General features: G+C 42.7%; 1 protein-coding gene across 3 annotated transcripts in view; it reads left to right on the top strand.

The window, feature by feature from the left end:
- Nucleotides 1-27,056, top strand: part of KCNJ5 (potassium inwardly rectifying channel subfamily J member 5) — a 63,742-nt gene extending 36,686 nt beyond the window's left edge. For 2 of the 3 annotated variants that reach the window (XM_080567520.1, XM_080567519.1), the window contains 3 exons: nucleotides 6,647-6,821; nucleotides 14,811-15,757; nucleotides 26,120-27,056. In XM_080567520.1, the coding sequence (XP_080423646.1) occupies nucleotides 14,818-15,757; nucleotides 26,120-26,466 (1,287 nt within the window). In that variant the 5' untranslated portion in view covers nucleotides 6,647-6,821; nucleotides 14,811-14,817 and the 3' untranslated portion in view covers nucleotides 26,467-27,056. Of the gene's footprint in view, nucleotides 1-5,585; nucleotides 6,197-6,646; nucleotides 6,822-14,810; nucleotides 15,758-26,119 lie in introns of those variants that run through there. The other variant, XM_080567521.1, reaches the window with a different exon arrangement.
- Nucleotides 27,057-27,741: the final 685 nt, after the last annotated feature.

The raw sequence follows: 27,741 nt of genomic DNA, 5'->3' as shown, positions 1-27,741 counted from the left end.
AGGATTGAACAAATGGTTTGATTTTAAAGGCTCCCTCGTAGTTGTCGTAGTAAGATGCATCTCAGAAATTGGCTTGACAATCTGTTGTGTGTAAAAGAATAAAACTTACTTGCAGAGTCACTCCACAGCCCAGCTTAGCTGCTGGAATTTGACCAAGCAATAAAATCCCCTGGCAGAGCACTTGCAGTCCTCTCAGGGGAAGTGTGTGTGCAGACGGTCTGCGGTACTCGCGTATGGTCAGCAACTGCTGTGCTACTTGATTGTGACAGCAGGAATTTATGCTTTGCTTCTTTCATGGACCCTTCCACCACCTTTCTCTCTCCAAAAAAATCCTACTGTAAGGAACAGTTTAGTGTCTCACTAAAACTCACAGCCACGTATACTGTAAATTTAAAATGGAGTTAGAAGATTTTTACCTGTATGTCTCTACTTCAAGTCTAGCCCCGGTTAACCACGACTGAAAATGTAAATGCCCAGTGACCTCAGTCAGATCCTAAGGGACAAGTCTCTGAGCTCTAGCATGACTGACACTACTTGACATTAAAAAAATAAAAATAAAAAAAAAAGAAGCCAGGAATTAATAGCCCGGGTGTTACCAGCTCATCTGTCTACCTTAGATCACGGTGGTTAGCCTCTCTAACAGACCACTTCTGGCTCCAGAGCTGCTCTGTCCAGTCACCTGAATACGTCTGGAGAATGATGAAAGGGCAACACTGGGGAAATGCTGTCCATACAGTACCCGTTTTGTGGCTAAATAGAGGCCTTTTGTCCCCTGGGCTTCTAGGCTCTTGCTTGTTCTGGTGCCAGGCACACACACATGAGATTAAACAGTAATAAAAAGACCTCACTAGAGTCAGTGGGGGTCACGGTTTCTGCAGACAGAAAAGAGCTGAAAAGAATCCCAAAGTGAACTCAGGGCAATGCTGTGTGGGACCTGCTGTAACAAATGCTGAGTCGCTTTTAATTCCAGAGTAGATTGTAAATAGCATTAAAACACGCCAGCTAAATAAACTAGACATGCCTTAAATCTCTCTTCAGGATATTATTTTTGCACCCTAGATTTTGCCTCCTGCAACATAACCACGAGATATGCTGGTGGTGACTTCGTTGCACTGATCTCTGATGTTCTGTGCATGGTTGTTTCACAGAAAATGACGATCCTGGACATCGAGGGTGCACGGTGGGCCTTGTTTGTGCTCTCAGTGATGCCCCAAAGCAAAATTTAGTCTATTATAGTTCCATGCAAAAATATTTGTGGACTTCCTTGGAATCAACTAAATACTCTGTTATATTCCTTATGGTTAAATGAAGGAGCCGCTGGCTATGTCTCTTATCATTGCCAGGAAAAGCACAAGCTAGAGTTGATATTCATTGTAAATGAAGGGGCAGGTTACTGGCTGAGTTTGAGAAATGGACTGTACCTTGCTTTTTACATCCTGTACGTGCCCGTCCTTCTCTGCAAAGCAAAGGCTGTACAGTTTGAGTAGGGAAGTTAATGCAACAAGATTCCCATTTGAATGAACCAAGACTTCTGCTTTTGTCAGAAATCTTTTTGAATTCTGACAGCCTAGCAGGGATTTTTTTTTTTTTCCCTAAATTTGGCACTATTGGCAGTGTGTTGCAGCAACTGCATTTTTTTCATTTGTTTGAGCTCTCAGGCAGTGAACAGCCCTGCAAGCTGGCACAGTGGCTCATTCGCAGAAGAGATGTGTCCCAAGGGTGCAGGTTCATGAGCTCAACCGGTGCCCTCGACGGTCTTCCCTTGCCCCACGGCTGCCATGGGCCTGCGTGGGAAGTTTGGTCTCTGGGTGCTCCTCAGCCTTAGGTTCTGCTGCTGTGCCTGCAAAATAAGGGCTTAATTACTGTTAATTATAATAGCTGTTCACTAAGAATTGGCCTAACACACTTGCGGGTGATCCAGAAGTTAAAAGATCGCAACAATTTGGGATGTGATCAGTGCTAGGCAATAGCCCCACGTAACTGTAAGAGCTGTCTCTTTCCCCAGGTTAGCATTAGCTCCTCATTATCATATCAAAGGAAATGGCAAGCAGACTCCTCCACACATGCTTAGCAGAGGCGGGGGAGTTTGGGTTTATTGCAGAAACTTTTCCTTCCCCTTGTCTGCCTCTGTTCCTACTTCCCAAGTTTCGTTTTGAGCTTGGGGTTTGAATAAGCCCCCAAACACAAAAGGAACTCGAGACAGAGTGGGTGAGCATCACTTAATTTTGATCTGGATTCTCAAAGCTTTACTTGAAAGTCTTGCTCTCGTTCAGTACACCAGGGAAGAGTGGAGGTGGATGAGATGATCTTAGAAGCTGTTTTCTAGCACTGGCTCCTACAACTGTTTTCTTCTAGTGGGATAGTAGGCTAATGGTTGACAAACAGGAAGAGACATCTCTCGTTGCAGAGATCAAATTGCACAGCAAATTAAAATGCTCCCTGAAGGTCCTGTTGCTCCCTCTTCTTTCAATGCATGTAAAGCCATAAACAGACACCACTCATTTTAGAGCAAGCTTTAGATTCTGTCACTGGTGTTCAGAATGAAGACTGTCCCTTTGGGTAATAAATGTCATGGCCCAGTCTGTGCTCATCAGTGTGAATGGCTCATTTATGTGCAGCGAAACCTCAAGGAAATGGAGCTTACTCCTCATTTGGTTCATGAAAGCTCAAAAAATTGGACTGCCCTGCTGAATTCTACAGGAACCAGCAAAAATCCAAACTGATGTTTGCTTTATGAAAGCTTTTTATATACATAATGTCCTCGGAGAGCTATTTTGTTATACCAAAATGAGATTAAAGTTTGTTCTTCCACATCCTGTTCTGTTTGCAAATCCAGGAACTGAGCATTCCAGTTGCCATCGTTTCATCCCCATGAATAGCCCTGGAGGTCCTGTGGAGCACAGCTGTTAGAGCTTGTGAGCACCCCCAGATTAATCAAGATGTTGCACTGAAGTGAAATTTGCATCCAATGCTCTCCAGGAATTAGAGCACTCATCCCATTCTAACCTAAGGGTCTAATTCAGATGCATCCTGATACTACCTGTCCCTCTGCATCGGTTAGAAAGGAAAGAACATGACTATTTAGACTTGGACCTGCGTATCCTAAATGGCATTAGCTGAGATGAATCCCATCCCAAACATGGAGAGAACTTTGCCTTATTGACTCAGAAGCATTCCCTCTGCATTTCCTTGTTTACATTTTAGCCTGAGAATAATCCCAAACTGTACTGCCATTTTGTGCTAAATCCTCCTCTTCTGCAGTGAGCTGATACCCAGAATTCTTTAATATATTGCGAACTTGTGAGGCCATTAACAACTTTTAAACGACATTAGCAAGGGCACACTGATGTCGCTGACTCGCTGAAGCGTAGCTTCCAGCTGAAAAACTGTTCTCAGATGTGTCTGGTCTTTAATCAGTGCAAATTGGAAGATGTCGGTTGAAATCATAGGTACAACATTGCAGTAATTTAGAGTGTAAGAATAAGGAAGCAAAAGTCAGGTAACGAAACTTGCCAAGCTGCGTGCACTTACATGGGCCCATGCAAAAGGCCCCATGTCTCCAGAGATGGCTCCCAAAAGTCCTTTTTGATGTCGGTGGAAGTACAAACCTCTCAAGCATCTGCTGTTCTGTGATCTTTGCTGTGCTTTGTAACGTGCCTGGTGCATCAGGCCCTGCGACGGGCGGCCTCCCCAGCACACAAATGCACTTAGGGTATGCACTTGGCAGCATCCGCAGTTCAGTGTGGCCATCCCACGTCTTGTCAGGGGAGAGGTCTCTGCTCCAGCTGGATAATGCACGTGGAGATGTTGGGGAAACAGGGCTTTCTGCAACCTAACCGCGGGTTAGTGGGAGCTGCACTTCAAGACCTTTTTCCCTTTTGTAGGGATATCGGTGAAGGGATATCTGTGCCAGCAGATGGCAGTGCCTGTTAGCAGAGTTTCACTCCTGGCAGGAAAAAAATGGGAATCGGCTCAAAATGCGAAAGTGTTTTTATTTACATTGGATGAAACAGTACAGTTTCTTACGTGTGAACGAAGCAATGCTGTAGCTCAAGGTGGGAAAATTGTCACTGCAGAAATGATCATTCTGTGAGCCCATCCTTCTGCATGTCTGGGAGAGCTCTGTCCTCTTCGAGGCTACTGGGTTTGTAGATGAGCTGCACTGGCTGAGTGTGTGCGTGGGATGTGGGAAGAAAGGCTTTTCCTGACGTCGCCCATGTCGTATTAGCTTTGCAGACTTGCAGAGGCTCTCTTCCTCTAGGGCTGCTGGCTGGGCTGCTTCTCCTAGCACAAAAATTCATTCTAAATCTTATTAAAAGAGATTAAATAAAAGAAGAAGCGGAGCTGATGCCTATATGAAGGTGACACTGTCCGTAGTGCTGGCATGGAAGCCTCATCCAGCAACTTAACCTGTCCTGAAAGCTAATGTTATAATTCTAGTGGAGACTGACTCTCCTGCTGTATGAGTTGCTGTTTAGTACTTTTGGGCTAAGTTTAAATGTTTATTAAAAAAAAACAAAAACAAAAACAAAAAAAAAAAAACAGACAAAACCCATAACTGTTATTGTATTCTCCAAGCATAAGGATACTTCACGTGTTGTAGACGTAGTCCTGAAAGGTAAAATACATATTGCTGGAAAAACAAAGAGCATTCCTAACGGTTGTGAGCAGGCAGAAGATCTAACATAACAGGATTTCATCAACAGTTTATTACCATGTCTTACTTCATTGGAAATAGTTCCAGTGCTGAGCTGAGCCCTCTGTGCTGTTTGCATCCTAGCCAGGGTAGCACCATTCAAATGCATGCGAAGCAGAAGCCAAACTGACTAGTTGGATTTTATTGTCCAAACTGTGTGCAGTGGGAAATATAAACTGACAACAAGTGGAAAAGTGATATTACATTCACAAAACTTGTGGTTAGTAGCCAAAGTCATTGGTCTGGCTCCAGATTCATATCCCATCTGTTTAGGTCCAAATTGCATATACAGATCAAAGAACAAGAACACTGGTAAAAAGTACATCTACAGAGATGTACTTTCCTAACTCAGTCCCCTGCATAACATGACTATTAATAGATAGTCAGAGGTGTTTTTATTTCTCTTTCTTTAGTGCATATCTTTTCCAAATTCCCAACAGCTATTTTTCTGGTCTAGCTTTCCTAACAAGGTGTTATGTATCCTAGATTTAAAATGGTAAGAAATCAAATTTTCTATCAAATTTCTTTTCTTTCTTTTCAAATTCTACAAGAAATTCTCTGGTTCACTTTTTTTTCCTTTGTTCCAAAACAAGAATGCAAATAAAAAGCTGCAAAATACCCATACGGTAATATAAAAGTAAAAATGTCATTCCAATGCTGATTTATTTCATTAGTGATAGTGTAACTTTAAAAGAAAAAAATCAATTGAAAGTAATTTTGCAGCAGAAAATAGAACAAATTGCTGTCAGATTCCAGTGCTACTGACACGTTCCTATATCATGTTTTGATTTTGACAAGTTCTCTCTTCCTGCCCAGAAAATCTTCTGTGAAAGCATTTCTGATGGGCTGTAACGTGTGGGGCTCCTGGAACAGAAAATTGGGGAGCAGTGGGGGTGTCAGGATTAGGGAACAGGGCAACAAAGCCTGAAGGTAACCTGCAGTCACCAGGCAGCTCTATCTCATATCTGCTGCTGGCCTGACATTTGCTTTTCAGAAGAGGAAATATTTTATGAAGCTAGGGAGACAGTGTGGTATTATCAATGATTTAAAAAAAAAAAAAAAAAAAAAAAGGAAAGGAAAGCAAACCACCAAAGAGCTTTTTCCTGGGACTAGCTGGATCACAGGCAAACAATGCACCTGAGCAAACACCATTTCAGCAGCTTGGTGGTTGACAGGCAAAAGAAGAGCGTCAGAGGAATCACGCTCTCCCTCCTTCCCCCCACTTTTCCCAAATTCCTTGGTTCAGCCTGGATGAAAGGATTTCCACAGTGCTGATGAATGCATACACGTGTGCCTTCGGATAAATGTACAGCTTCTGCATTCTCCCTGCTCTCCGTTTTTAGGCACTGCTTTCAGTTTGTGTGATTTCAAGCAAGAATGCAGTCCCCACCCCTTAACACACACACACAAAAAAAAGAAAAAAAAAAAAAGCCTCTCCAGGAAAGGAGAACCCAGGAACCCAGGCAAGAGGAGAGCTGAGAGGCAGCCCTGGGAGGAAAAGTAAGCACACAGAGCTGGGGGAGGTGGCAAGGAGGGCACAGACCCTGTGGCGGCAGGGAGCACCGTCCCCTGCCTCTCCTCTCCCCCTTCCCCAGCCAGCCCTTGCTGTGCAAAGCAGCGCCTTAAACCCCTCCCCTCTGCTTTCACTCTGCCACCTTTCCCTTCCCTGCTCATTCAGAACAGATGATGCTCCCTCTCACATGCAGACCTCTCCTCTCCCTTCCCTCTGCCCCAGCCCTTTAACGAGCTGCACGCCAGCTCTTCATCGGGATGGGAGAGAGCAGGGGCGAGGGAAGGCTGGCGTCTGACGGGCAGAAGTAGTGCTGCGGTGGTTTGGGGGTTTGGAGGACCCCTCCTCAGCTCTGAGAGAGCGAGGGAAATCAGGAATACCTAGGGACAGGGGTGTGTGCGTTTAAACTACCGTGCCATGTAAATGTTTTGTAATAACAGGCAGAGGGAGGAAAGGAGGAGACAACCCAAGGAGCAGAAGACGACCCCAGCTTTCTGGTGATGGCATGGACCGGACACTTTTCCAGCAGCTGTTCTACCTACCTCTCGGTCCTGTCACCGTCCAGCATCCCCAAAGTGCCAAGGCACAAGACTGATGCAGAGCCACTCTTAGCAAGTAAGTTACCTGATTTTGTTTGCTTTTCCAGTGTACTTGCTTTCCTCTCTGGCTGCTAACGATCGATAACCAGGAGGAGGAGAAGTAGCTGAGGCATCAGCTCGGCTGAGCACCGTGTTTCTGTGCCCGGCCCTGCCAGGGTGACAGCTAGAGATGTGCTGTTGTCTAACTTGCTAGCTGCCAGGAAACTCTTTGGGAAGCCAGGGATTAGATGTTGATCTTGTACAAAGGCACTGTCAAATCCAGTAAAGGTGCTATGTAGGAAAAAAACATTAAAAATAATGAACTTCTCAGATACCAGATTAGTGGAGGTCTCTGGAATACAATGGATAGGAAGAGGCTGATCAGTGAGCAATGCCGAGATACATGGAGTGACTGTGCGATCCTCACCTGGAGTCAAAGATTAAATTATTTTGTAATTAGGATGCTTACTTGTCAGCTTAGGTTCAAGGAGCCCTTGTAGTGTAGTCTTCAGACAGTGAATGTTCAGCCTTTGAGGGGGGGAACAGATGATTAAATGTATCGGGAACCCCAGGGGTGTTGTGAGGTAAAAACGTGACTCATTTTGGTACCGAGTCCTGCTGCACTGGGCAAATAGCACCCAGACTCCTTTTTGTGTTAGTGGCTGCTGGTTGAGAGTAACAGGCTAACTTTTACACAGCATCTCTGCCATTTGGTTTTGTCCTGAGAGTTTCAGGAAACCAACAAAGAATTGGCAGAAAGTCTCCCTGTCCCAAAAAGCTTACCGTCTGACTTTCTGAGGTTCTCTAATCAAGCAGTCAAGCAGGTTCTTCCTCCTGCTCTTTTCCTTTGGAGCAGACAACTACCTTATAGTTGGGTGGCTTGGGGGAAACAAAACTGACTTCTCTTACCGGTTCTCTGACCAGTCCAAGCAAACCTTATCTTCTATAGCAGGTGTCTGGCTGTGTTTGTGCTGCGGGAGTTGTTTGACTTCTGCGGTATGATTCTTTCCCCCATTGTTTCTCCTCACATGGAGATAAAGGATTGGGATCATTTTTGGTTTCTGTTAGAGAAAACCCTCCATCTCTGGAAGGTTCCAGCCTGGTTAGTTACAGACTCTGAAAAAGGCGAGCAGAGTTTTAGCATCGTGTTCTGAGACAAATCTCTTGACTTTTGTCACACTCCATTCAGGTAGCGGTAGGGAGAGGCACTCAGACATCGGGTGAGCACTGGCACTTTACCAGCAGTGTGGTCCTGGTAGGTCTCTTTGTCTCACTGTGACTTGTCTTCTCCTGTCTGCACAGGGGTTCAATAGCACTGTTACGCTTCCTGGGCAGAAGGAGCCTGTGTTTGGTCAGTTCATCTTTGAGCTGTTCGGATGCAAGGTACTGCAGAAGCGTGAAGTGGTATTAACGTAGTTCAATTTTATTTTATTTTTCAAGCCAGCTGCAGGATTATATAGAGACTCTCAGCTGGAATAAAGGTGCAATATTTGAACAATGAAGAACCGGGACATGAGTACTTCTGGGGCCAAATTTTCCTCATAGAATTGAGGTTCTGCTTACCCCAGAATTCAGTGTGCCATGTGTAAACAGCCAGTAGCAGGAGAAACAGGAGTGTCTTATCAGGTCCAGAGTGGCTGTCTTTCTTTGTTCAGTTGTGTTTGTTGAAAGATAACAGTCACTTTTTCAATGACGCCATAAGGTCTCCCTAAAAATAGAGTCTGGGATGAAAGGACAGAGAGGCTACAGAGCGCCTCAGGCAGAGTCACTTCCTTGGAGAAGGAGAGATCAAATTGGTTTATTTTCAGGATTTATTTGTTGGTAAAGAAAATTTCGCTTGACTATTCAAAAATGATTAAGAGCACCAAAGAGCGTAATGTGATTGCATCCTTTTCACATGGACTTTTCATGCTCAACTTCTATAACTCAAGGAAGTATAAAGTAATTGACTGCAGGTTACACTGATTATATTCCATCCACACATGATCTCAAGTAGTAGGTACCCCTTATGTTGTGAAAACTCTGCTTTCCAGTCTTTGTTCTCTAACAAATTGTTGCAGCCCGTATACTGGGGTCATTTCGATGTCTCATGGGGTATTTCCTAGTCTTCATCTTTTGTCTGAAAAAAACAATAACCAGCCTTCCATTCTCATGGCAATTTGATTTTTTTCACTCTTTTCTGCATTAGTCTGAAGTTGAAATATTTAATGAATCTGCAAACTTGTGTTGTGTGGGGGATTTTTTTATACTTTAATTAATACTGTGGGGAAAAATATTTGAAATCTGTAGCTACTCAAGAGAACATTGTAAGAATATTTTTTTTTCTGGAACTCACTCTTCTGGTTTTGAAAAAGTTCACAGTAATGACAGAAATATTATTTCTTGGCATTAGAAATAATCTGGCTAGGTTATTCATGCCAAAAGATTAGACTGTATAGGCTTTCCAGAGTAATATTTAGGCACACTAAAAATGCAGGGCCTGCTGTTGGATAGGTAGAAGGGAAGAAGAGCAGTGCAGTGAATACTGGCACTTGTTTAGGATTTTTGAAACTCTTGCTTCAATTCCCTGCCCTGCCACAGATTTCCTATGTGAGTGTGGGACAAGCAAGTGTCTCTGTGATTTGCTTCCTCATCTTGAAAAAATGGGAACTAGAGCAATACTTTCTTGCACAGATCTTAAAAAAAAAAAAAAATAAATTTAAAGCATGTTACTTGTCTTGAACACTGTGAAACATTATGATACTCTGGAAATGGGGGGGCATCTCTCAACTGGCAGTGAAAGGGCTGAGGAATATTAGAACTGTGATTATGCAGCATTACATGAGAGGATAGACTGGGAGGTAATGAGCAGCTAAAAGTAAATCACAAATGTCCACACGCTCTGTCTGTCTCCGTGTCATATTGACTTCCTACCCAGAGAGATTTTCTTCGAAAGAATGTTGTTTTGAAAGGCTGAACACCTTCTGTTTCAGTATTTCTGAGCCTAATGAACTCTGAGCAGACAGGCCGTCATTAGCTCAGCTCTGTGACATGCACAAAGTCATCTCGCTTCCTTCGGTAGCTGCCTAGTTAATCACCACTCACCCATTTTTGTGTACTGGTGGGTGGGTGTCTCCTCAAGCCCCAGAGAAGCTCCATTGTGATACTGTGCCTGTCACCACGTTCAAAAAGCAGTGCTGCAACTTAATGAAAACTCGGAGGAAATGAAAGGCATCTCCCTACTTCAGCACCGAGTGAGATTACACTTTAAAAAGCAATTACTTGGATGAGGGAGCTTTTGAACCACAGATCTCGTCTTGTGCAGTCTCCTAAGTGTTTTGCCTTGTTTTTGAATAGCATAACTCTTGTATCATTCCCCTCACCTGTCGATCCCCAAGCACTTTCCAAGCAGTCAGCCTTCCTAGCCTCTATAAGTCAGAAAGTTGAAAGGTGACATGGTTTGCACAAAATCTACCTGCCTTTCTTTTTCTCATGTACACCTTGAAAGGTAATCTTGTGTTGGCATTGTTTACTGTGGAGTCTGTTGTATACACACAGTAAATAAAAGGATAGCAGGAAAGATGCGTTTCTCAGGGAAATCAGAGCCCATCTGTCAGTCAGCAGTTATCTAATAGCCGTCTATCTTCATTTGTGGAAGGCCATCTTTCCCTGACATGTCCTGTTCCTCTGCCTTTCCTTGGGCACTCACTGTTCAGCAGTCATTGTGTTTATTCTCCTTGGGTGCTGTTGCTTGAATATGCTGCGTTCCTCTACTGGCTTTCCCGTGGTGCTAGCGTCTGTCAATCACGCATTTCACTCCTGTTTTACAGCGTGACCCAAAGAGGTTGTGTGCCGCAGAGGGATCTGGGGACAGTGAGCTGGGCTCCCTTTTATGTGGCTTGTGCAAAGAGGCAGCAAAAGAACCAGGTCGAGTTTTTCAGTAATGATCTGTTTAGCATTTACTGCTATATTGATTGCTTGTTTAGTAGTACAGGACTCTTCATCTCGGAAAGCAGATGACAGAGCCGAGTAAAATCCTGACTTGAGGAGATGGGAGGGTTAATAAAGAACAGTTGCTCATTTATTCTCATAATGCGAGAAAGCATGAGCATCAGGTTTGAAACAGAAGGAAGTAATTTTTTGCACAAACTTAATGGCAAATTCATGTCTCCAAACCCCTCTTGCCTGACAGTTTAGACCTCTCCAGAAGTAAATCCTACCCACACTGAAACCTGCATTTACCTAAGTGAGACCAGCAGTTACCTAAATGGAAAAAGTCACCGTGGTAAGCAGGGGAAAAAGGCTTCTCTTGTTGTACCTTCTGCAACATCTTCAGCAAATTTCTATCTTGAACACTTGGAGCTATCAGGAGGTACATCAGCACTGCCAGGCAGGACTTGTAGACAGCTCTGCAAAACAATGCCTTCGGAAGATATTTAGCTAACCCCAGCTTGACTCTGCGTTAGCAAAGCTAAGAGCCCTAAATGTCAATGACTGCCCCCGAGTCTGCCGTCTGGGCAAAAGCTGAGCCACAGCAAGTCTGATAAAAAGCCTCTTTGCAAGGTTGATAATGCAGTGACTCACATTTCCTTTTGCAGCTGCCTGTCCAAAAGGAAAGCAGCTCTGTACAAAAGTGACATTTTTATTATCCTGGCACCATTTAACCAAAGATGGTAAATGCCAATGAAACAGGATGGTATGTGTGACTGTAAGAGGCAATTTCATGTCACAGAGCTTTGTTGGATGGAGCAGTGGTTTACAAACTGAAGTCTAAGTCTCTGTGAGATGCTGTCACGTAATTACTATTATCCAGAAAAGATGTGTATGCTTGGTAGTGGTGGCAGTATATTATACAGTAAAGGAGTAAACCAAGTCTTTACATAGGTACAGTGCTTTTCTTTTGGTATCTTGCTATTTGTGATAAAGTTTTCCAGAGCGGTTAAACCAATAAGGGAATAATAGCAAATTTCCTAGAAGATTCTTGTGCCTAGAATCTCACAGACTGTTTGTATATGTATCACAGATTTTACAGTTGGGGAATTAAGGAAGGGGGAGAGGCACTGATTTACCCAGAATTAGAGAAAAAAAATATTGAAAGCATTTGGAACAGAAAGCTGGATAGTCTGTGCTCAAACTCCTAACCAATATTACTCCTTTTAAAAAAAATCTAATGCAAAGTGTAATTATTTTCAATAACCACGTACTGAGGTCATGTTCTCGCTGTGATGGGAGAGTTTAAGATTAAATATTGGCAGAAGTTGTAATGCTACTGAAGCTATCAGTAAAGTTCATTTAAAGCAGGAATTTTAAAGGAGCACTTGTAAGATGTTCCTAAAGATTTCCAGAAAGGTTTCACTTGACCTATTGCTAAAGATCAGTAGCATTAGAAAAGTGGCGTTGCCAGTCCCTTGAGTGTTTTAGTTAAAGCAGGTTTCCCTGCGCTTTCATTAATGGACAGTCCCTCTAGCCAGCTTCACCAGAGTGATATTTCTAGAGATTTAGTCTTTTTGATTATTTCTATTCTATTCTGATCTTTTTAATATGTTTCAAGATCCTTTTGGTCTCTTTGGTATGAATGTAAAATGTGGAACCTTACACTACAGATGTGTGTCTTGAAATCGATTGTTCTCTCTTACGTACTGATAGTGTGAGTGAAATTCAGCTTCATGTATAACTTCTATAATAAAATTTATTAACAAATTTTTTTTTAAATCGAAAACATGTAACATTTGCCTGTTTTTACATTTGTAGACACACATAGATTTATCGAAAGCCTGAGTCCAAATGGAGCAATATTAGATTCATCAAACAATGCAAACAAAGATCAAAAGTAATATTGATAAGAAGGAAGCAAAGAGGTTCTCCTTTGTACCTCATTCTCTTGCAGTCAGTAGATGGGATGCTTTTTTCCCTATTAAAGAGAAAAACACAGTGATTGTTCTGACTTGCACTTGGCATATGCTTTCACGTGTTGTGAAGTGAGAGAGAGTATAATTTGACATCATCAAGCAGCCACTTTGCATGCATGTAAATAGACACGCCATAAGGCGGCAGAGGGCCACACCAATGGTCAAGGAGATTTGAATTTTCGATAAATGGCAGAAAATGGCTGAAGATACATCTAAATATACCATCACCCATCTCTCAGGAGTTCTGTGTGAGAAAAAGAAGACAAAGACATAGAGGTAGGGATTATTATTCTGCCAAAATCCTTGATGATGCTGTTTGAGGAAGGGACCAGCACAGTCCTGGGATTACCTATCCCATATCTAGGATCATAGGCAGTGGGAGCAGCAGCCCTGATTCCCCCCAGCTGACCATCCCAGAAACATTAATCCCTGCTAATTCCTGTGACTGCACTGCCTTAGCCCTGGCCCAAACCCTTAAACCAGGCAAATTTGCCAGCACAAAGAAGCTTTGGTACTGTGCTGTGGACAGATGGCTGGGCTCCCTAGTGAATGGAGCCAGCGGGTATGGTTCCAGCAACAGGCTTTGGCTGCTTCATTGGAGTAATGATTGATGGTGACTTATACAAGGGCTACGAGTAATTCTTTGCTGTTAACCAGACTTGGCTACAGCAGAATGGAAGTGGAAATTTGTTGCTTCATTTATTCATCCTGCCTCTGCTTCCTTCCCGCCCACCCTTTGTGCTTTTTAATACTGAAAAGATGAAGCTACTTTGCTTGATCTTAAAATTGTCTTTCCCAAGATACTCTTAATTGTATCTCTACACCTTTTCTCATTCACAGACACATAAGAAGATTAAAGATAGAGGGAGCAGTAATAGATTTAGTTAGATTTTAATAGGATTTGCAGAGGACAATGCAGAGAACAAACACCATAGAGAATATTGCTGCTCTATCTTTGATATCCCTAAGGCTTCTTAGGTAGTCTTTCACTGAGATTTTGTTTGTGTCCTGCATTCAGAGTGAAGACTCTCATTTTTCTGTAGAGCATGTGTGTTTTTTTCAGTAGTATCAAATCATCTCAATAAACAGGTTGCTACATTATTACCTGCAAAAATCATTACAGCCATCATTTTGTATTATTTATTTGTACCTTGTCGAGCATAGTGCTGCATGTGGACAGTGGGTTCTTAATAACTGTTGGGTTTCTGAAAGTGTCCGGTGCTTTTGTCTAGTGTCAGATGAAGTAAAAGGGTTCTGATATATCTGATTACCAGTAGGCCTGGATTCATCAAGCCTGCAGAAATATAGTTGAAGATGTTAAATTAAAAGGCTATTTTACCTTTGGAACTCAGGCTCCCAGAATAATTTGCGGAGAGGGGTGAGTATATCCAGAAGGTGATTCAGCACACCTGAAATCTGAATTATCACTGGGGGTGCTTTTCTATGCTGACTGTAAGGGAAACCTTCATGAATAATTTAGACTTGTTTGAGATTCAGGTAGGCAGTAGTGTTCAGCGTTTTATATTCACTTCTAAGGTTTCTCTTGGTATGTACCCAAAAGGTAAGGCACCAAAAAGTTCCAGTCCCTTTTGAAAATATACATTGATGCACCCTTACTTTGCTTCTAGTTGTGATCTCAGGCAAATTTCAGGTCTAAAAAAAAATCTGAGCACCACTGAAAAAAAAAAAAAAGAAAAAGAAAAACAAGGTTTACCTACTTTACCCAGACCATGCTCATAACTATATTTTCTGGTGTTCCAGCAGTGCATTAGGCAAAGTGACTGGCAGCTGGTTCATGTTTAAAGAGACTGTATTATGAATCAGTATTTAACATCCTGTTCAATGCAGCATTATATTTAGCAAGTGGCTGTAGTGAGAGAAGTGCTGAAGCCTTTCAAAGTATTTCCCAGAACAAGATTAGGAGGAATGACATGGCTCTAGCAAAAAGCTTTCCTAATGTAAAATCAGCCTGTAACCAGCCCTGTACCAACATGGAGCAAAGTTTATCAATGTAGCAATGTTTGCAGTGTTTGTGGACCTGCTCTGTCATGTAATGGTTCACACAGAGTACAGTGAAATGGCTTTTGTCTCAGCTCTTTTCCCCCTGTCTTAAACTTTACTTCTTTGTTCTCCCTCAGCCCAGCCATGGCCGGAGATTCTAGGATCTTCATGAACCAGGACATGGACATTGGAGTTGTATCCAGAGAGCCTAAGAAGATTCCCAAACAGGCTCGGGATGACGTCCCCATTGCCACTGACCGAACCCGCCTCATATCAGCAGAAGGTAAGAAGCCACGCCAGCGTTACATGGAGAAAAGTGGCAAGTGCAATGTACACCATGGAAATGTCCAAGAAACCTACCGATACCTTAGTGACCTCTTCACTACTCTGGTGGACCTCAAATGGCGTTTTAATCTTCTTGTCTTCACTATGGTCTATACCATCACTTGGTTGTTTTTTGGGTTCATATGGTGGCTCATTGCCTATATCCGGGGAGACCTGGACCATCTTGAAGATGAAAACTGGATCCCCTGTGTTGAAAATCTCAGTGGATTTGTTTCTGCATTTCTGTTTTCTATTGAGACTGAGACAACAATAGGGTATGGCTATAGGGTCATAACGGAGAAGTGCCCAGAGGGCATTGTACTGCTCCTGATCCAGGCTATTCTGGGCTCCATTGTCAATGCGTTCATGGTGGGATGCATGTTTGTCAAGATCAGCCAACCAAAGAAGAGAGCTGAAACCCTCATGTTTTCTAACAATGCGGTGATTTCCATGAGGGATGAGAAGCTCTGTCTCATGTTCCGTGTTGGAGACCTCCGCAATTCCCACATTGTCGAGGCTTCCATTAGAGCCAAACTGATTAAGTCCAAACAGACCAAAGAGGGAGAGTTCATCCCCTTGAACCAAACAGACATCAATGTGGGATTTGACACTGGAGATGACAGGTTGTTCCTGGTGTCACCTCTTATCATCTCACATGAAATCAACGAGAAAAGCCCCTTCTGGGAGATGTCTCGCACCCAACTGGAGAAGGAAGAATTTGAAATTGTGGTCATCCTGGAAGGAATGGTGGAAGCAACAGGTAAGCACTTGTCTAAATCAGTCACAATTTTGAGGGAGAAAAGGGAAAAATAGAGTACAGTTTGGCATTAAGATTTCACTGTCAGTGTCACCTGGACTGAGAAGATGTTGGGATTTATCCTTCTGTTGTGACTCATTCAGGTGGGATATAAGTCCTGGATTCATACAAAGGGATTACATGAGGATCTGTCCATAATCACTTAGGACTGATCCATGGGAAAAAAGGAATGGACTGAAGCAACTTATGAGGTCTCTTATTTTCTGTGATCAAAATTCACGGTGCAAATCCTTTTCCATTTCTCCTCAGTATTAAAAATTAGCTGTAACTCTGATATTTTAGGTACTGCTGTGGTGTTGCTATTTAATGGAGGCTATGAAGGAAGTGCCCAAGTATTACTATATCCCATAAAACAGCATGTGCTGAAACTGAATGACTTGCACATGATGTAGGACATGGATTTTCAAAAAGAGCTCAGAGAAGAAAAATACAGAAAATGCTTTTGTGACTCTAGGAACGCAGCAGCTGTTTAACAGCATAAAACAATCCTGTGTAATGGGTAGATTAGGAGATATACTCAGCTGGTTCCCAGTTTCCTCCTATGGGTGTATTTGTGGCAGGCAATGAAAGGAGTCTGCATCTGTATATAATAAATCTGGAAAAGTTTTGTGCTTCAGCTTTTTAGGGTATGTAAAAGGGAGGTGACGGTGTGCTTCTCAAGATGAGTGAATGGGTGGCCACAGAGGTCCCCAGGCTCCTTTCCACAGTTGGGATGCTGTGTATCTCCTGGGTGTCTGGCTAGTGAGGAAGGTGCTTTTACTCTGGAGTCTCACCTAAAAGAATACGGCACCATGGGGTCATTTCACCACTTGCAGCTAATTCATTTATGCTACGCACTGAGGAGGAGCCAACAGGCAGAAAGTGCATTTAAGCAGCCTGAGATGCTGGTGCTCCCTTCAGGCAGGTTTTCTCAGCTTGGGGTTGGCAGCGTGCCTCGGTCAAATCAGGGTCTTCGAGGGAAATGGGACTACAGGCAGCAGGAGGAGAGAATTAGTATCTAGAGATGTAGGAACCTAGAAAGACTCAGAGATATGAAAATGCTTTTGTAAGTAATTTTTCCCTTTGGTGTTTAAGGACTCTAGCTGTGAGACAGTGCTGTGAACCCAAGGTTTTTTTCTGGTGGGGTTGGGAGGTGTCCATCTTGTTGAAGCATAGGCTCTCTCTGAAACACTTGCAAGGGGTTTCTGCTTGATATGAGTCCTTGGTGGTAGCAGCATCCTGACTTACAGACTCTGGGCCTTTGCTTACAGTTAATATTGTCCCTTTCTTCTGGTTTGTCCTTGTTAGTCTCTTAACAGCCAAACATAGGGGGAAATAGTCTCAAATCCCTGCAGTCCAGACCTTCACACCTGAAGACAGCTCTCTAGAGACCTAATTCAGTTTCCCAGTATTTCCCTCTAGTCATTAGGTGAATAGCAATAGCTGAGTTTTTCAAACAGCTAATGGGTGGTTATGTATAGATTACACTGCACTTAGGTTGGAGTACTGTATTGTACGAGTGGAATTCATGTGGCATTGCTAGGCAAATATTCTTTCCCAGCAGAATATTGTAGAAATGTGGCAAAAGAAGGGGTGGGTGGAAAAGAATATCAAAGGGGAGGATTTGTAATGGAAGCTTATTTTGTAGCCTAAACAATTACCAGAAACTAGAACCTCGTAATCTGAGCGTGGAATGCAGTTCCTTGCACGTCCAAAGCCTCTTTCCTCTCCGCACAGTGACACTATCAAATTCTGTTTGAACAGCTACTGCACTGCCATCCTCTCATGAAAGCTCAGCCCCTGCTAGATATGTGTGAGAGGAAGTCATTATCAATAACAACCTCAAAATTAAAAGCATGGCATAGGAATAATATTGCTTTACAAATGGGCTCCTCTCCCAGACGGATTGTACAGGCCAGTGTGTAATGATATTAAGGAGCATACATCTGTGGAAATGATTTGTTCTGGTCTCAGAAGGCAGGCTGTGAAACTTCAAAAATGGAGCTCGAAGAGACAGTTTGCATTGAACTTAGAGCAGAGTGGACCTCAGATGCTGCTGTTATCAGACTCAGAGGCTGAGATGATTTTCTGAATGACACATGGTAGCCAGGCGAGTAATATTTTGCCATGACAAAAGTGGCTTGCAGAAGTTTCTGCTTTCCTGCTTTGTCCTTGCACTTCATGATATTGATAAGCCCATTCAGGGGTCTTTAATCCCTACCTCCATACTTTAACCTTTGCTCCCAGCAAATTCTTTTGGTTCTTTCCTCCCTATCACGCTGTTCAAGCCCTATCTGCTTTCAGGAATGGTATAATTTACTTGCAGTGTGATTCTATTAAATCATGACGCTATGACAACCTGGTCAGGTTCAGGACAGTATGAAAATACAACAGGCCATTTGTTCCCTTAGAAACCCCTATGAAAAAATCAGCAGCCATGGTCACAGCATGCAGGGGTATAACTGGTCAGCATACATAGCACTGCTCATGGTGCCTGAGAGGGAAGCAAGTCCTGCGTGCTCTCCCAGAGGTAGCTCAGCTCTGTAGTTGGCAGGAGGAAAAATTAATGGAAAGTTACCCAGTCTTTGCAGATAGCAACAAATCATACCCTGAATAGAGCCTGCACTGGTGGGGAAAAGAGCTATATTTTTCATAAGGTTTTTGGAAAGCAGGTCAGACCTGACTGCGCTTTGGTGATTGTCAACATATAAATAACTGAAGAAATTTTAAGCATAATTTCTGAGTAGAAGTGTGAATACTATTCACTGAAACATTCAGGACAGCAATTTTATAACCATTTCCAGTAGTTTTAACCAACCACACACATTACAAATGAAATGCATTGTCCTCCTCTCAAACAAGTAACTCTTCTCACTGACATTTACGTTTAATTCCTATCCAGTGGAAGTCAAAGATGGTAAATAGTTTCAAATAAGACGTGTAGAAGAAATTCTAATGAGTTGGAACACTGTGAGTCACTGTTTATTTGTGTTTTGGTTGTTTGTTTATTTGTTTTTTACAAAATGAAACATGATTTAAAACAATGTTTTTGTTTCAAGTTGACTTGAATTTCTAAAATGCTTCAAGTTGTTTGTTTGTTTTAACAAAGACAAACATTGTGGTTTAAGACAATACTTTTGTTTTCCAGCAGACTTGATTTTTTTAAAAGGGTAAATAACAACAAACTGAAGAACACCAACACACAAGAAACACATCAGCCAGCCTAAAATGCAGTGTTTCTCTTTTCCTGAAGAAGAAAATAAACATTTTATTAGTCAAGTGAGAGCTCTCCAGGGACCCACAACTATTTTACTTCCTAACCCACGAAGCCAGCTGCAGCAGAAAGCCCACTGGCAAGGGTGTTTCCAATCAATATTTTAGTATGGTTGTGGCACTGTGACTTGACAACAGGTTAAAAACACCAAAGGGAGACTGAGTTTCTGGGCAGATCCGGGGTGATCATTGCTGAGTGAAATAACCACTGTAAAGGCAAAATCAATATAGATGACAAGTGTTCTGACTTCCAGTGCTGCTTTGTGGGCATCTTGAAAGCAGCAGCATCACTCACAGCGCTTACTTAATGAATTGGCCACAGAGATTACTTTAGGGAATTAATTCTCTTGTGCCATATCTTAAAGGGACACTTGTCGAGATCAGCTGGCCCAAATTTGATCTACAATAAAAGGAAGGAAACTGAAGGTGAAAAATCTGTTTGCTAGGTGAATACATTTTTTCTTGCCACAGTGAAAACAAAAATCAGAGCCATCCGGTCGACAGAGCAGGGCTAGGCTGTCGTTGGGCCAAGCCTCTTGCCCTTACCCTCCTGATGCCTAATTCAACTTATTACATCAAGCAAGGCTGCCAGAATGCAGAAAAGCAGTGGAGATTTGCACACCTCCTCCATGTGCTCGCATAGCAAACTGGGTTATGTGGTGAAGAAATGGCTGACACAATTAGAGAACATTGGAGGCTCCTTTTTTTTTTCCCCCCTCACTGTCATTCCATGTGATGAAGCAGTGTACATAGACTTTCTGGAAAATAATTTGAAGACACTCTCTTCCCTTCCAACTTTCCCGTTTTGCTGCTATTTCCTGACAATTAACCAAAACTCAATCTCTCAGTAGCTGTCCTGCTATCCTCACTCTGAAACTACGCTGTCCAGTGTTGCGATTGTCTGGGCAGACATACTGGTGCTTTTTACTTCATCCTTGGTCCTCACTGGTTTTCTCTGCCTCTTTTTCCAACCTACATTAAATAACCCACAGGAGGCAGTCCAAAGGCCTGATTAGTCCAGCGGCTAAACAAAGTTTTAATAAACTTTTAAGAAAGGATAGGTATATACACTTCTGGCTTACCACGGTTTCATGATTGCAAGCAGTTTACTCCCAGTCAGGATCCTGCATCTCCGTTCCTCATCCTGTCCCTATGAGAATGTAACCTTTTTGCACCTCAAATTATCCATCTTTACAGAAGATACAGTAAAATTTTGTGGCTGCAAATTAAAAAAGTCATAGTCACAACATAAGAAATCCTGAAATTAGTCATGATTTTCTTGGGAGAACAAAGGAAGTTAATTAATGAGTGGATTTTTCATGCATTCATCATCTGGTTTGGGTTGTCTTGTTTTGCTTTGCATTTTGCATATAAATAAGTTTTCTTTTCTGCACGAAGGACCTTGCAGAACTGTCACAGAAACTGCCTATATAATTAAAGGGAAGAGCCAGACACCTCCAGTCATTCTTTTCACAAACTGAGTTGTCTTCCAGAGGTGGATGGTAGCAGGCTACTCATCTTAGGTGCCTCTGCAGTCCCTATAAATACCTTTGTGAGGGGCCTAAACTTACACAGTGTAAGCCTCAGGTTCTGCCTGGTAGAGACATGGCAATTGAACCCAAGATTTTTAAATCTTAAGGTCCTTACTTTATTATTTTTTTTTTCAGTGCCTGGGAGCTTTTACATTCCTGGAGAGCATTCAGAAAAATTAAAATCCTATTACTCTTCTCTGGCATAAAAATAAAAGTGAATCAAGGGCAGACTCTTCTTGTAAAAGAGACAAGCATAAATAATTGGAGGACCATGATCCTACCTTCTAAAATTCCTTTTGAAGTTGGAGGAATTTTGACTTTTTGGAGGTTACAGTGTTCTTTTGTCTGATTAATGCGAAGGGACTAATAAATTTTATAACTATCCAAACGCTGGTGCTAATCTAAAGGCGTGTATTGCTTAATTAGAGTGATAGAATTAAATTTTTTATAACTACTGCTTGCCATCAGTCTGTTACTATACCTCTGAGTCCATCAGTTCTTCCTCTGTACTTTTGCAGTGTAGGTGGAGCTCAGCTCAAGGAGCAGAGCATATTTTATGCAGCTTTAGTGTACCTGGTACAGAGGAAAACGTCACCCTGCACACAGTAGCGTATAAAAACAAGGACATAGAAGTGAAATCTCTTCCAGCAATATCTATGTCTGAACTGCAAGGAGAGCCCAGCAAATATGGCAAACATACAGTCAGCATCCACAGGACGTGCTGCCAGCAGATAATCACTGAGCTCTGTGGCATTTAAATGAGGAGAGTTAATTTTAGGCTGATGAAAAATGTTGTCTTGACAGCCCCAGGGGTTGGGATATCTCTACCCACTGAGAAAGTTCAGGCTGTAACAGCACTGAAAGATTCAGCTATGCTGCTGATGTGATCAGATTGAAGCCTGTGGCGATTTCTTGAGTCTTGGTCATGCTTTGTGGCCCTCTTGCCCTTGCCCTCTCCTGTAAAACTGCCAAGAAGGGTACTGGCTGTGCTGGTACATTAAAAAAATGTGCATCCTCCAACAGTCGGAGGGAGACCGCTGGTTCGTCTCTGGATAACCAAAGAGCTGCAAGATGCAGTTAGATTTGGCCTGTGATAATGAAGTTTGATTTAACTGGTAACCTAAGGGTACACAAGGCCTGGAAATCGGGAGCAATCTCCTGCAGAATTTCCCCTTTCTTTAGCAGTGTGGCAGAGCCAGAAGCGTCTGCTCCAGTTGCATAATCAGTGGCACTGCAAGCAGCGAAACGTTCTGAAATCTGCAACTCCCATTGAGTACACTGCAGAAAAAAATAGGCTCCTTACTGAGTGAGCCATCAAATAACTGCTTTTTATCAGCATGTATTAACGTTCTTTTGTCTTTGATAAAATGTAAGCTGCTTGATCCCAACTGATTTTGATGACAGAAAAGTGCCTTTTTGGTAGAGTTCCCTGACACCTATTTTACCCACTAATCTTTCCTCACTGACTCTCTCTGTTCTTGAATGTAATGAAACACCTGGTTTAATACACGTAGCAATATATTTTGCATCTTTTCATCTTCTGGAAACCAGAAACAAGCAGTTTAAGAAGGCTGCCTTAAACAGGAACATGCACAAACTGTTATAGAGTCTGTGATGTAGTGACTCCAGCCAACAGACCAAAAATCCGCTTCTTAGGGTTCTGCTATAATGAAATTATCATTAAAACTCTATGAATTGCTTATTGCAGAACCCGAAACCAGGAGACAGCCCGCTGGTCTCCAGCTTTCTAAAACCCTTGGAACTGGTTCCAGCTTTATTGAAAACTTGGTGCATCTGCTTATAACTTTGGGCTTTTTTTTTTCTGGTTTCAATTAAAATTGATTTTTTTTTTTCAACTGAAAGCGAGGCTATGAATTTATGAGATGAAAAAGCTGTAGCTAAAACTTGAAAGTTGAAGATTTTACATACTTTACATGTTATACAATTGACAGTTTGTACAAATTTATATTAAGAATACTTTTTCATTTTTAAACCAGATCGTTTAGGAGAAAATTAAACTTTTAATGGTCCCACTGTCTGGAAAAATCAATATGCTTGACAAATACAAATCTTGGTGACTTTTATTTGGAAATAGGGTTTGAAAAACATCTGCTTGTACTGACAAAGGGGAAATGAGGATATTCTTTTGGTGTGAAGCATATTTAAATAAAAGGCCCAAGTCACCAAATACCACTTACTTCCTTTTCTGTAACTATACCAAATATCCACTCTGCTTAAACCCCAAAGATGTAGTTATATCTATTTTAAGAAAAGGATTAGCAGCATTTGTCAAGACCAAAAATGTTACGATTATTTTTGCAAGAAATTTGAGGAGCCTGAAATCTCCCCCAGCTTCTTGCACGTGCGCTCTAAGATGTCAGTGCTTGGGGCAGGGCTGGGCAGGACAGCACCTCTGCACCGCGGGAGAACAGTAGTGGCAAGGCTGGTGTGGTTCTTGATGGATGTCAGCGTACGACGTGACGATTCACTACACCCAAGATGTCCCATGGACTTGGGTAGGCAAGGCTTGTGAAATGAAACCGCTTATTCGTGCGGAGACCCCAGAGCAATGTCTGAAAGATGTGAGTTTGGTGAATTACTCAGCCCTGGTGCAAGCCGAAACTTTGATGTTCAGAGCACGTTGTGTGCAAGTTGAAAGTGGCTGCATCCATGTGCTGTTAATAAAAGTAAGGTTTATTGTTTCCACACCTCCTCTGTCATCTTTTTGCAGTTATAGAGGCAATAATTAGCCAGGGACATTACAGATGCATTAATTAACCAGGCTGGAGAGCACAGGGCAGCCTGCAAAGCAGGCACTTAATGGAATTTGAAGCAGAGACAATGCTGTTGTTTACTGGGTAATGTAGGAGTTGCCAAGCAGTATGTCCCCACGCAATTAAAATACCACTGCACATGTGCTAAAAAGGAATATTTGAATGGGATTATGAAGCAATTACAAGTTGTTTTATTGTGCTGGCTCTGTGTACCCCTGGGGTTACAGAAAGCAGCTCCTGCAGGAAGCTGGCAGTGTGCAGTATTTGGTTGATGAAAGCTTTCTATTGTTCCTTCCTTAATTGAATACTTACAGCAGGAGATAACTGTGATTGTGTCTCTGGAGTTCAGGTTCACTGTCAGGTACTGCCCCCAGCGACAGAGCTATTTCAGGCCCTCATTACAAGGCAGGAGTTCCCCTTGGGTGCCTCAGGCCCCCACATTTAGCAGGGACACCCCATCTTGGCCCTGGGCTCCACAACACAATACCTTCAGGCAGCACCTGGAAAGCCACAGTACGAATCAACCTGTTCGTTTACGGGACCTAATCCCATGAAGAGGAGCGGCCTCCTCTCCTGCTCTCATCTCTGGGCTTTGAAATTGCTCAGAGCTTGGAGGAAGCACCTGAAGGCCTTTGTGAATTTTGGTACAAAACCAGCTGTTCTGAAGGAAAAAGGGCTAGTTTATTTTAACTGTCTCCCTAACATATGTGCACCTGTTACTGGTCATCCAGCATGAGATTAGCCCTGCAACCCTGCATTATTGACCCTTTAAACAGTCTGTGACAAAAGCTTTTGCACTTGGGGATGAATGGTGTGATAAGCATCAGTGACACAGGTCTGAGAAAAAAACATAAAGTTGGCAGGACTCTGCAAGCTGCCTGCATGTTGAGCTGCTCTTTACAAGCTGATAGAAGGGAGCGAAGATTAAACTGTCTTCACCTCAAGGACTGAGGAGCCCAGGGCAGGCGATGCTGCACGTAGTAGCGTCACCTGAAGCATATAGTCAGGAGTGATCTCCACGCAGATTTTTACTCCTAAAGCAAAAGCTGAGTTTTCTGAAAAGGTTCTGAAAAGTAGAGTTTCTGCTTAAGGTAAAAACACTTGGGGTAATTTTCCTCTTCCATTATTGTATTTTTCATGCAGCCTCTGCATTTCCTGGTTCCTGCTGGTCCAGGAAGCAGACACGCTACAACACTATGACTAACTCTGTACTTGTTGTTCCTGCCCAGAAGCAAGTACTCCTGCAGCTCTCCTTGGGGGAAAAATTGGCTTTTCTGTCTGAGAAATTTCCAGTTCTGTTTTGCTAAGTGTTATGTGTGTCATTGTCCCTCTTTTCCCCTTTCAAGAACCAAAAGAAACTATACATTCCTGTCCTAGTAGTTCTAAGCTAAGGAAAGCAATAAAAGACAGGTAAAACCATCAGTGTAACTTGCTTGTGTGGGTGTCTTTTAATGAACTATAGCAATTATGACAGGGAAAGAAAAAAAAAGAAAAAAAAACACTTTTCAAAGGTGCCCTTTTTTAAAGGAAATTTTTTCTGATTATTCTGAGTTTTCAGACATTTACTTAAGTTCACATGAATACATATGATCTTTCCTGAAGCATCTGACACTGATATTTTTCCCCTGTGCGATGTTTTAGATTTCTGTTACTGTACCTTGGGCTGTGGGGTGGACTTGGAAGTATTGGTCGGGAACTGGATTAAGTGCCTATTTTGAATGTGTTGCAAGCAGGCCTATCTCTCACCCTCCAAAAGAGAGTAGTGGGAGAACTTTGTGAAGTCAGGTTTTCTAAATTTCACCAAAATTAAGTCCATAAATCTAACATATTTAGGACAAGCAGAAGACAAATAGTTGGAAGAGAAGTCAACCTTGACTTCTCAGTCAGCAGGTGACTCCAAAAGAAGTCATTTGCAGTTTTGCCAAAGCTGAATGCTTACACCTGCTCTGCAAAGCTTCTCTTCAAAATTTATCAAAGTACATAAAAAAAACACTGATCCTTGGGAGAAGAAGCTGGACAAAATCAGTTTCACGTTGCCCACTGTTCATTCAATATCTAATCCATTAATGCATTGATTTCAATATGCTCTTGAGCTTGACTGTGTAATGTTGTGGATTTTGGGTCAGCAAACCTGATACAGTTGGATGGAACCCTCCGAAGGTATTTATAAGCCAGCACGCCATATAAACCACTAGGAGCTGGGGCCTTCTCCACCTTTCAGGCTATATCACTTGTCTTAACCTGAGTGCAGGAGGGAATAGCTGGTAGGGCTGTAGCTCAAGTGGGACAGCATCAGACCCAGTGGGGGTGCAGGCAGCCAGGTGCTTTGGCAGGGCAGTGCTTCGTTCTACTGTGTGAGTCAGGATTTGAGGTGCATTGGCAGGGTCGCATGTCGTTTTAGCACATGGTTCACCAGAAGTGCTGCTAGTAGCAGCCGCACAGGCAAGCAGCATCTCAGCAGGGCAATGTGAGGACAGAGAGAAGCTGCTTAGAGATACCAGACTGCAGACCCTTAATGCAGGGTTTAGGATACAATCTGAAGATGTGGTGTCGAATCCACCCTTTTTCCTCTGAGGGCTCGGCTTTTTCGTGATAGAGCCTTTTGTGAGACTTACTAAGCAAAGGTTTTTTCTATGTCCCAGATCAATCCGGTACGGAGATAACATGAAAGTGCTTTTAAACGAAAGAAGTGGTTGGGTGAGCATGTAAGGAAGCTTTGCATTTAACATCCCTCTCTTTCCATCCAGGGATGACTTGCCAGGCTCGCAGCTCCTACATGGACACTGAGGTGCTGTGGGGACATCGCTTCACTCCCGTCCTCACCCTGGAGAAGGATTTTTACGAAGTTGACTACAACAGCTTCCATAGCACTTACGAGACCAACACTCCTGTGTGCTGTGCCAAAGAGCTGGCTGAGTCCCGCCGGGAAGGCCAGCTCCTCAGCCACCTCTCCAGTGCCACCCTCCTGAGCGGGGGCAGAGAAGCAGAGACAGCAAGAGGGGAAGAAGAGGAAGAGGAAGAAGACAGGGAGCCTGCAGGAATGAATGGAGCCAACGGGACAGCAGGAGAGGTGAAAGAAGATCTGCCTGTATAACACAAGAACTGCTGGACAGTAGATAACCACACACACTTACTGGGAGACTGTGGCCCAGCAAGTCAGGAACTGGCTGGGAGTCAGGGACCTGAGATTTGTGTCCAGATCTCTACTGCCTGCCTGTTCCTGCCGAGTCACTGCACAGCACTGTGCCTCAGTTTCCCTCCTCTTTTACCTGTACAGTGAGGTTCTGAGCTTTGCGCTCTTTCGCAAAGTATTTTGATCTCTGTGGACAAGGCTCACTAAATACAATCATGATTAAAATTGGAATTCCCACCACTGACTGTTACAAAAGACATTCATTGGACGTTCAAAACTTATCCCCCCTCACAAGGGTATTTAAAAAGTAAAACTCTAGAGTCTCCCATCTCAGTATGAAGAATGTGATTTCATACCTTCACCTAACTTGTGAGTCAATGTGTTGTAGACATTGTTACTGCTTAATTAAAAGAAGATGAAAAAAACTCTCTGGTATGTAGTGGAGTGTTTTGTTTTCATCATTTTTGCAAACAGAGTGTAGTTTAGTTAGTTTAGTGTTTTCCTCCAAAATCACAGTCATTGTCATTTATTTCCCGCAAAATGTGTGACGTTAACAGGATAGTTTTCCATGTAAACCTTTAGCATGTTTATCCAATGTTTTTGACTATCCTCTCAAACTGAAATGCCATCTTTGTGCACTCTTTTCATGGAATCTCTGATACATTTCTTAGGCTGTCCATGATCAGAGAAAGGTTGGATCTTCCTCCAGTAAAGTTTTTTTGTTTTGTTTTGTTTTTCCCCTGTCTTGGGTGTCCCATTTCCAATTGATTTAAAACAAAACATGTAGCCATCTGGGAGCTTGAAATGATCTGGAATTTCACAGAGTCCCTGGAGTAGGTAGACTGGGTAAGTGACAGTTTGCAAAATTGTCTGCTCTTCCATAAAATACATACTTAAAATAAGGGTTTAGATGATGATGTTCTTATAGCTAATGGGAACATGCACTGACATAACTGAAGCCATCTGGCCACACTAGTGCAAGCACGCTGGTTGGCATTTGGCCCTGCAACATTCACTTTTTGTGAGCTGGAAGACACAGTAGTGCAGAACGGGATTAACATGACTGAAGTTTTGTTCTGTAAGTTGCAATAAATGAGCTGGTGCAGAGTGTCTGCTTTGGGTGGCTTCTCTAATGCAGCTGCATCAGATTATTTGCACAAGTTTCCTTCCTATAAATAAGTCCGAAACAGGATCAGCTCCCCATGTCCTGTCAATGGCAAGCAGTAACATCTCAGT

Source organism: Anser brachyrhynchus (assembly GCF_964034855.1).
Source record: "Anser brachyrhynchus genome assembly, chromosome: 25".
Taxonomy (NCBI): domain Eukaryota; kingdom Metazoa; phylum Chordata; class Aves; order Anseriformes; family Anatidae; genus Anser; species Anser brachyrhynchus.
Note: the sequence above shows the minus strand (reverse complement) of the source record. Positions and strands in the feature narration are given on the sequence as shown.